This window comes from Mycteria americana, chromosome 6, assembly GCF_035582795.1.
Source record: "Mycteria americana isolate JAX WOST 10 ecotype Jacksonville Zoo and Gardens chromosome 6, USCA_MyAme_1.0, whole genome shotgun sequence".
Classification (NCBI taxonomy): Eukaryota; Metazoa; Chordata; class Aves; order Ciconiiformes; family Ciconiidae; genus Mycteria; species Mycteria americana.
The window spans coordinates 17,409,818-17,419,601 of record NC_134370.1 but is presented as its reverse complement, the minus strand read 5'-3'; the positions used below and the strand labels follow the sequence as shown (position 1 = coordinate 17,419,601).

General features: G+C 39.8%; 1 protein-coding gene across 1 annotated transcript in view; it reads right to left on the bottom strand.

Annotated features, from left to right (window-relative positions):
* Nucleotides 1-715: 715 nt before the first annotated feature.
* The window catches only part of LOC142411927 (gamma-aminobutyric acid receptor subunit pi-like), a 66,179-nt gene continuing 57,110 nt past the window's right edge, over nucleotides 716-9,784 (bottom strand). Inside the window, exons 11-12 of the mRNA XM_075506591.1 lie at nucleotides 4,646-4,784; nucleotides 716-774 (exon numbers count right to left, since the gene is read on the bottom strand). Of these exons, the coding sequence (XP_075362706.1) occupies nucleotides 716-774; nucleotides 4,646-4,784 (198 nt within the window). The remainder of the gene's footprint in view (nucleotides 775-4,645; nucleotides 4,785-9,784) is intronic.

The following is a 9,784-nucleotide window of genomic DNA, read 5'->3' as shown; positions in this document are numbered from 1 at the left end:
CTTCAGCTCTCGGGTTGAGATAGCTTGTTCTTGCAGCAACCTGTTTAATCAGCCCAGAAGAGTCCCACAGCTCCGTTCCCCACCATTTCAACAAACCCTGTTTCAAGGGAAACTTTTTCAAAAGATTTGAACTGGCTTTTAAAATTAATTTGATCCCTGTGTCAACTGTTAGCAGTGTGCCAGTGAATTACCTGGGAACATTTATTTAGGATTCATAAATATTTACAGGAAAACTGTTGGTACAGGCACTGTTCTGCCTGCCTTGAAATACTGAGATGCTATAGTACTTTGATTTGAAACATTATAACCTGCAGGAGAAAACCTTGCTATAAGGATAGAAAATTCAGGCTTAAAACACAAGGTATTGTGGTCATTAAGTTACTTTGCAGACTGGCAGAATATGTTAACGATTTCAGTGGCTAAAATGATGGAAACAACAGTCTGGGTTTGAGAAGCCTGAACTTTAGCGTGAAAAACAGAAGTCCTCAACAGTCCACCTGACAATGCTGTTTTGTCTGATTTTAATTAATCTGTCACTACAAACATGACCTAGTTACCGCAGTACAAATGTCAGCTTGTAATAGCTTTTCCCTAGAGTCCTCCTTAACTATGCCATTTACGTTTGCGCATTCAATCATGAAGAGTAGTTAATTAGCTCCATCTACTGCTGCATGGGGTGAATTGTACCAGCAGCACCAGTTCTCCAGTAGCCTCTTCAGATCGCCCTCGCAGTGGTGTTGTACGCGCCCAGCTGCACCACGCCACTTGCAAGAGCTGTTAGCGGAAAGCAGAAGGTTTACATCTTTCCGTTTCTTCTTCTGTCATCAGCTTTACTGTTACGTAGGTTTTCCTTAACCTCTGATCTTTTTGGTAATTTCTTTTTGAATTGCAGGGTGACAATGTGTGGGGCATCATTCTTTTTAATATATTTTCCCATGCCAAAAGGCGTAACAGTTTTCTTAAAATAACTAGCACAAACAATGAAGAGACTTGCAAGGAAGGAAATGGAGCTATTTAAGTTACTGCTGCACTGATAATAAAGAAGGCCACTGTGCTGAAAATGGGTACTCAGATCAACAGATGGATGCCCTTATCTGATGCTTGCCATATGTGTTGACTGGAGTAGTCAGATGGGGTATTTAGTTGTTTATGTTTTAAAACAAATGTTCTGATATTCATTTAAAATGCCTTCTTAGTTTATGAGAGCGCTAATGAATGCCTGTTCTACAATGTCATCTTTCTTAGTATTTCCCTTTTGATTTAGGTGGAATATCTCAAATACGCTCAAAACATCCCAACTAGCATCCCAGTAAGTGGGCTGCATGAGATACTTACCTACAACATAGCTGAATCGGACAAACACATCAGATAATTGCCAAAATGGAAAGGTAGTAAGGATTAATACCTTCAAATATCTAAAATCTCCAGAAATTTTTATTATTATCTTTAAAGGAATATCAGCAAAGGATTTTATTTTCACAATAGATTTACTTTTCCATTAAGAAAGAAAAGAATACCAAAGAGTTTATAAAGGTCAGAGATGTTTTTCTAGTGTGCACAATGCTTAGGCACCTGTGAGATGGCTGCTAAACCAAAAGACCAGGCTTGCAGGTATTCTATAGAGGAAGGAAATTTATTCCTTGGGCTGGCCGCTGCCTTTAGATCCATCAAAAGTAGCGCACCTTCTGCTAACAGCAAAGTAAATTGCATGAAGGTGCATCATCAGCTCGCACCGCTAACCCCTTCACCTACCTCGTGCCCCTAGTTGTACGTCTGCCTCAAGCGGCCTCAAAATAGAACAGGACATTTCTGAATACACAGGCGGAGAAGGTCTCTGATTAGAAAACATTAAAATAGAAGTAAGCAAAAGAAAGAGAAGACAACTATCAACCAGAAAAAGATTGCAGCAAATCCTAGGTCTTCACTTTAAATCCCCTTTGCTTTTCACCAGCTATGAAAACAAAGCCATTTTCATTGCCGAGGCTAGCTTTGAGTGCCTCGGCCTCAACTTTGGACCCTCTTTTTAGCTCTAAAAGAGACTTCTCCATCGCTAATTTACCTCTGAGTTGTAGCCTTCGATGCATTGTCCATGAATGCCACTTACTTAGAAGAGCCTTTCCAGCTAACTCCAAGGAATTAGATAGTTTCTGGGGACAGTTTTGTGTGTTTGAATGGGATAATTTAAATGCTGTTCTTCATTCTTCATACACTGCACTGAAAATCTGTTCCCCTGTCCCCTGGAGGGAACATCTTCTACTTACACAAATTCATGTCAAACCAAGCTTTGTTTTTCAAATTTGTAATTAATGCAGTATTATGCAAAGCAGAATAATAAATAATCTGGCTGTGCAGTCTATTCTTTCATGAAAACATGGGAGACTTCAGTGTCTAACTCTGCGTACAATTAGCACATGAGTGGGAAAACAGATCTGGTTATCAGTTAATGCCCTTAAATATATCCATCCAGACCTTCAACAGCTTTCTAAAAGAATATTTAAGGTGAATTACCTCCAAGTTAATTGGAAGCTACAAAACTCTAAATGCTTACTTTATGCTTGTAGTAAATGTAAATCCCAAATTTAGTGTTAACACACCAGGTAACTTGTAATGTGTGGATGAATTATTTGAAAAGATTGAGGATTAATGTAAACTTCAAATTTAAGAGACTAAATACAGAGCTTTACCATATGCCTTCTGTGAATTTTATGGGAGTAAGAACTGGAAAGAGATCAGTTCCACACCTCATTTCCAAGACAAAAAATCTCATAGAATCTGTTCCTGAGTGAAGGGTTTAAGGTTAAATCTGCAACACCAGAATGTTAAATAAAAAACCATAGTTTTTCTTGGCTTGTCCTTAACACAGGCAGTCTCGGTTTGATTTCTTGAATGCATTTGCTTCTATATGAATGTCAGAAGAGCCACAAGGAACCAAAAGCCACCAGACTGTTCTTGAAGTTGCATTGCCTCAATAAGCCTTGCAAGAGGCATTACTGATAACAGTAGAGAAACAAGCTTTCAGTACTCAAGCAGTTTAGAAAATGAAAATACTGAGGGGATTTTATTGACCTAATACTTGTTTACCAGTGTGCAATGATGACACCACTTTCATGGATTCAGTTGTGAGCAGGGGCAAATCTAACCCATGCTGGTATTTTGCACTTTCCTTCTCAGGTAATGGTGTTCTTCACAGGCAGCACACTGGTAGAAAGGTGTATCAAAGCGTCTCAATATTATGGGGGATTTTTAACGCATGTCTATGTGCGCAGTGTGGCGGATCATCGTAAATGTCAAGGTACACAGTATATAAAAGCACACATACACATTTATACATATATATGCAACCCACACGTATAGTATGGTCAGGAAAAAGGTATAATAATAAGTGCTTCTAAACTTCCAGACTGCAGTATAAGAAACAGGTTGCCATATCAATAACTTTTGTAATGTCTGTCAGTGAAGTAACCACTCAGAAAGACCGTTATCGTTTTCCGTCAGGTGTAACCATTCTCTCATGTGGGTCATAATTTCATCTGTGTAAAACTTTCCCTTTTTTCATCAAGAGTTATTGCATATCCAGGGTTTTCTTTTCAATTCAGGAAGTAAGCTGTTGCATCTTTCTGTGAAATTTTTAATGGCAAGCGACTCAAGAGGAATTTGCTAAGCTGAAAATTAAGCATATCAAATTTTTCCTCTGCATAATAGTTACTCCGGCAGTTGTGACTGAACAGGGTAGAGAGTATAAACATCAGGATAAATGGCCGTATTCCATTAAGGATTGGCCAACACCTAATTGTGTCATCACTTGCGAAAAACATCTCTCTGGATCTAAACCTTTTGGCTCCAGTCCATTTCTATATTCTGCCCTGCACTTATTCAGAAAAGCCATTGATGCCTGTGGGACTTCTGTGTAAAGATGTAGGGAAGAGTCTTGATACATATTTGTGACCTTACAAAGATGAATATATTGTTTGATTTGTGTTGGTAGCCCATGCCTTCAAAGCTGTTTCTTGCTATGAAGCAAAAACACTTTGATCTGCAATTATACATTTTCTTATATAATCTGGAAAATTTCTGCGTTATTGACAAAGCTAGAAGGGATTGAATACTGAAAGCATAGCAGGAAAACAACACTTCATTGTTTTTATTTTTAAATGTATTCAATGCAATTCAGAAACAAGTGTAATATAACTCCTATTTTACAAAGTTGACCATTTAAAATATTAAAAAAGGACTTATTGGCCTTTGGTAAATAGTTTAATATGGGACACATGCATGCTAATAGGAAAGTCAATTTTGGATGACAGTCATTTAACATTGGAAAAGTGAGTTAAAAAGAAACTTTCTAGAAATGCTTGAAAAGATGGCATGTCCTTTCATATCCCTTTATCCAAATGCAGCTTCTTCATTCTTCTGCAACTTCCCCTCCCATATCTACTTTTTAAGCTTTAAACCAATTTTACACATTAAAATGTTTAGAAATACAAATAATATACCCAATAAAATACATTAATTATGATGAATGATAATGGGAAGGAAAATCTGGCATAGTTGTCTATGTGGTAAGGATTTTTAACGTGGAAGCAATCAAAGACACAGAAAAGTATTTTCATTACTGACATTGGTGACCTACACCCACTGTGTTTACTTCTCTCCCTTTCTCCATCTATGCTGGTTTTGCTGCTCTTGTTTGAATCAGCCCTGTTTGTCTTGTCAGGGGCACTGCAACCGCCAGCAACTGCTGCCAGGACTCCATTCCTCTCTTCTTCAGCCTCTTCATCCTCAGCCTGATAGGAAACAAAACAGCAAGTACTTAAATGCATGTTTCATCGCCTATTTACTTTACAGCCGCAGCAAATGATAGGATTTTTCTTACAAGTCCTCCTGTAGCTCGCTCCTTGATTTCAAGGGCAAGCACCTACACGCACCAGACAGTTCCTTTCAGCTTTCAAAGCCTCCATTTACAGGAAAAACACTGACTTACTTAAACAACATCTTACTGCAAAAGCTTTCATAGGACTGTCGAGGAAAGCTGGATTTGTTCAAATATGGCCCACTAAGCTTTACTTAAGACAGCAGCAAATCCATGAAATGCACAACAATAAGCTGTCTTCTGCTCAGGGAAAATACTGGCAAAGGTTATTGTCTAGAAAGAGGGTAAAGCAAAGCCCCAGACTGGAGATGGAGAAGGTGGGGGAGCTGCCAGACCAGCTAGTCAAGCTGGTCACACCCCAAGTCAAGCACCCCAGAATACAAGACGCTTTCTTTGTGTGCAGTTGGCTACTCTATTCCTGGTTCTTTGTGATAAAAATCAAATTACTTAAAGAAAAAAAGAGGATCATAAAGAGGGACAAGCCCCACAACTAATTCAATACTAAATAGCTCATACTCCTTTCTTTCAAGTCCTGAAACCCATGCTCTAAGTTCAAAGTTACGCTAAGGTTAAGCGCATTTTTATGTGCTTCACTGCATCAAGACAGCTCTTTGGAGAATGTTGCATAAGCCTTCTGGTGGGTTTTGTTTCTTTGATTAGAAATGGCTCGGAGCCATGAAGTTCATGTATGAAATCTTCACCCTTTGAAGTCAGCGGGTTTTCTGTTACTGACTCAGAGGACGCAGGATTAGACATTAGCTGCAGCTTCAGCTCTAACCACAAACTTTCTTGAAATTCTGGGGTATTTAGTTTGGTTTGGGATATTGCAGAGATACCAGCAGATGCAAGCTACAAAGATTGGCTCCAACTTTGTATCTAAACGAAACCTAAATTTGTATAGTTGGAGGAGGGGTCATTTTAATTCAGGCAGGTGTACACATAATTTTAATTTTCTACTGATGATTTTATTAGCTTCCAAATCAGTGAGTGGCATGCAAGCAAGAAAAGGCTAAAAATTTATTTGTGAAACATAGAATGCAGAATCTCTTTCCTCTGACCAATTTGCTTTTCCATTTGCATCATGAGAAGAAATAGATTAGACAAGGACAAACTTTGGAGAAGTTAAGATGTACAGCCCTATGTGTAGCCACACAAAAAGCTCATTTAGAAAGATGCCAGCTATTAAAGTCGAAGAAAGCTCATTAAGCCACCTGAGTGATCTCCATGCCAGTGTAGAATTGCTCTTCTGCCCAGGGTACTTGTAGATGGTACAGTTCTTGAGCCTGTCTTCATCTAAAATTAGTAACGTCCTTGAAAATTAAAGTGGAGTCTGGACAATGTCCTCAGACTGCTGTGAATCAGTGAAGCAGAACAGATGGAGCTAGAAAAGGGGATTATTACTGCTTTTCATTTTCAATTTGCCAAAAAAATCCAGTATATTTTGTTTGAGAGAGATAAACGCAGCTCAACACAACGTGTCATCCTAAAAATACACTGACTACAAAACCTTGCTCGTCCTCCACCTAGCCTCCCACAGCTAAGTGAGAATTTTGAAACCAAAGGCCAGGATAAAAATCTGCCTATAAAGCATTAAGAGCATCAATCCATAAAATTCCAGTCTGAACCTTAAACAATCCCCAGGGTAGTACTAAAACTCAAACCTGGAGTTTCACTTGGGGCCTACCTCTGTTATAAACACCTAGCTCTTCTGCTTCAAAAAGTTCCGGCAGCTGAGGGACGCGCTGGGATGGCAGAGGAGCCTTGGTCAGCAGCGCCTGGCGCCTGAAACGAGGCACCGCAGCGACGGCCTAACGAACGCTCTCGGCGCTTCAAAAGTTAATAAAATAAAGAAACCTGTCAGAAGAGTCCTGGCTTTTTTCCACTGCTCTCATTTTTTAGAAAGGGAAAAAAGAGCAAAACAGCATCTGTACTTCAAAACTGGCGGGATTTGGGGCGTTACTCAGTGTAAGAGTCTATTTGTCTCTCAGGTAGGGCTAGCTGAAAGTTGTACAGAATTAGTTTTACTGTAGAGCATGAAAGGACGTCGCATACGTGCCATTTTTCTTTTCACGCAGCCACATGTGAACAATTTGCAGGAGGCTGACGCTTTATTAGGCTGTTCTTAACTCCCTTCTACTCCCCAAGAGGCAGTTATTACTTACGCAGGAAACACGGTACACAGTGCATATGTACTTGATTCGGTGTGCAGTGTTACAAGGCAGGGCTCTTGGAGAACAGAGACAAATTTACAGCAAAAGTGCTGTATCACATTGCTTCAAAAGGAGAAAGCTAATCTAGAGGAGAACCACAACTGCTCATTTATTAAAAAAAAAAAGTCTTATAAACTGGGACTATCAAGGGACTTCTCCAACTCGCTATGGAGAGCTGAATGTGATGAAAGATCAAGCTGGTTTACATTATATTAAAAAATCATGTTGCAAGTGTTCAACTGTGGCTCTAATTTTAAATGTCACACTAAGTTTTCACTGGATTCCAGCTGTCAATGATACAAAATCAGAGGCATCCAGGAAAGGTACTGTACATTACCTGAAAATCACTGTATATGGCACGTGCTACTGTGGCTGCTGTTTATGCTAATCGAAGTGTTTGCTGACATCTAATAGCCAACAGAATTGAGGAAAGTTGTCACTTCCATTGAATAATAAAGACACTCAAGATTAAAAATATTTCAACCTAGAGCATTGCACACCCGGAGCTTCTTCTGTGTTCAGAAAGACTGCACAATGCTTGCACAGAAATGCCAAGTAGGCTGAACATTGCCCTTGTAACCTTATTTTCAGTTTTCGAACTTTTCTCTTTTCTGCCCAAAAGGGAGAGGTTTAGGTGAAAGACAGATGAAGGCCAAGGAGGAATTCTCTGTTTTATAGGAGGGCACAATTCACACATTTGTATAAAAGAGAAGAAACTCGGGATTTTGGAGAGGCCACCTCTCCGTTTAGGCAGTCTGTTATGCAGTTGACGTGAATGGCACATTTTGCCTGACCTTCCTTGCAGCGGGTGGTTCCTCTGCTTTTGCCATTAGCTTTGAAGCTGTCTCTGTGGGTCCTGGTTCATGTGATGTGACACTGCAAGAGTGTGGATACGATGAGCTGCTTCACTAGTTTATATTCTAAACTGGAGACCCCAAGGGCTTCAAAAGATATGCCAGTGCCCAACTGCTTTAAAGAGCAAAGCAGAAAGCAAACCAGTACAACTAATTCCTATACAAGGCAGAGGGTTACATTTTCAATGCACCTCCTACATTTATTTACATAATTCTGAGTGCAAATTTTGTATCAGCTCGCGTATGGGAATAACAAACTGGGAAGTGAGATTTCTAATTAACCTATGTCCACAAGAGAATATGATAATGAGGAGAACGCATTTATGGTGACAATACTCACACAGAAATTTGTAAGTACCTGCTAGACAATGATACGAGATTTTAGCTGCTACTTCTGCCCTTGCGATGTTTTGTTTTTTACAGGGAGAAATCAGAAATACAAGTCAGGTGTGCTCTCCATGGCACCCTGCTCAGTCAGCGGTGCTTGCCCTTGGCTACAGTAGGAAAAGGACATGACAGGCATTTTCCTTATTCTACAGAGTCTTGGGTTGATCTAGGACCAACGATCTGCCCCTTCCCTTATATGCTTGTGTTCGTGTGGGCAAGAAGTGAGTTGGACTGGCTTGCTCACTCCTGATGCACAGGAGAAGGTAGGAAATATGCCTGAAGTGACAGACCATTCCTTTCAGTCATTAAGTCCATCACAACACTGTACCTTAAGTCTTTCTTCCTTCCTCATTTTAGGGCTGTACCTCCACTTACTTCCATGCACGTCTTTCAAGTCCACGAGTTCCCATGTCTGCCCCATCTGCAAGCACTAGTACATGTGCCCCAGATGAAAGGCAATCTGAGATAGGTAGGCGAAGGCAAAGGCAGTCATAAGTGCCCTTCACAGATCCCAAGATGCTCAATCATCCAAGCACTTAAACACTTTATTTTCTTGCCCAAACCTCCAATAAGCTTTTTTTTTCCTGCTCTATGAGCAAAATGACAACCACTTACTTCAAAGATGGATATGCTCAGAGGGAGTTGTCACTGATGCTACCTTGCCAAGCAAAATTACTTTCAGGCTTTCCACTCGAATCCTCATTCAAAATGAGTGTTTGCCCATTTGCACACATTTCCCCGTTAGATGTTGTCTTTTAAAATCCACTGGGTGGCTCAGCTTTGTGTCCACTTCTCAGTCCTTCTCCACACACCTAGATCTAATGACAGCTTTGAACATATTCCTGTGCATTTGCAGAACCTCTCTCTCATCCAAACAGCCAAAATCCCGTATTAATTGTTGAACTATCTAGGCATAAAAACCCCACATCTTGGCTGATCTTCATTGTTTCTAAGCTTCTCCACTTGAACTCAATATCCTGTTTCTTGAGCCTACCAAGGAGCTTTGCTTAGGCATTTGTGATGCTCTGTTCTAGTTTGGCTTAAATAGCTAACAATCTTTCTTCTTCTGGCCATTTATCCCTACAGCACTCAACCAAACTTTTTCCTGCTTTTTTATCTGTTATTCTCACTTTCCATGTTTTACTTTTTTCTATTCGCCCAGAAATTTCATAAGCTGCTTAAAATTTTCTTTTCTATCATGCATATTAGATTCAGTTCCGTAATTAAAAGCTGCAAGACAATCAGCTTCCAACTTCCTTGTGATTTCTTTTTCACTGCTTATGAAAGCAGTGCTAAACACTGGAGATGGAAGATGTGACAAAACTTCTTCATGAACCTGTCCTGATTATTTCAGCAAGATGACAACCAAGATGACTCAAAAATGCCTATGTTGATTTGATCCCTTTTTATTTTAACTATATTTCACAGTATTTCAGAGTTGTGAGAAGCTCATTAGAGCAGCA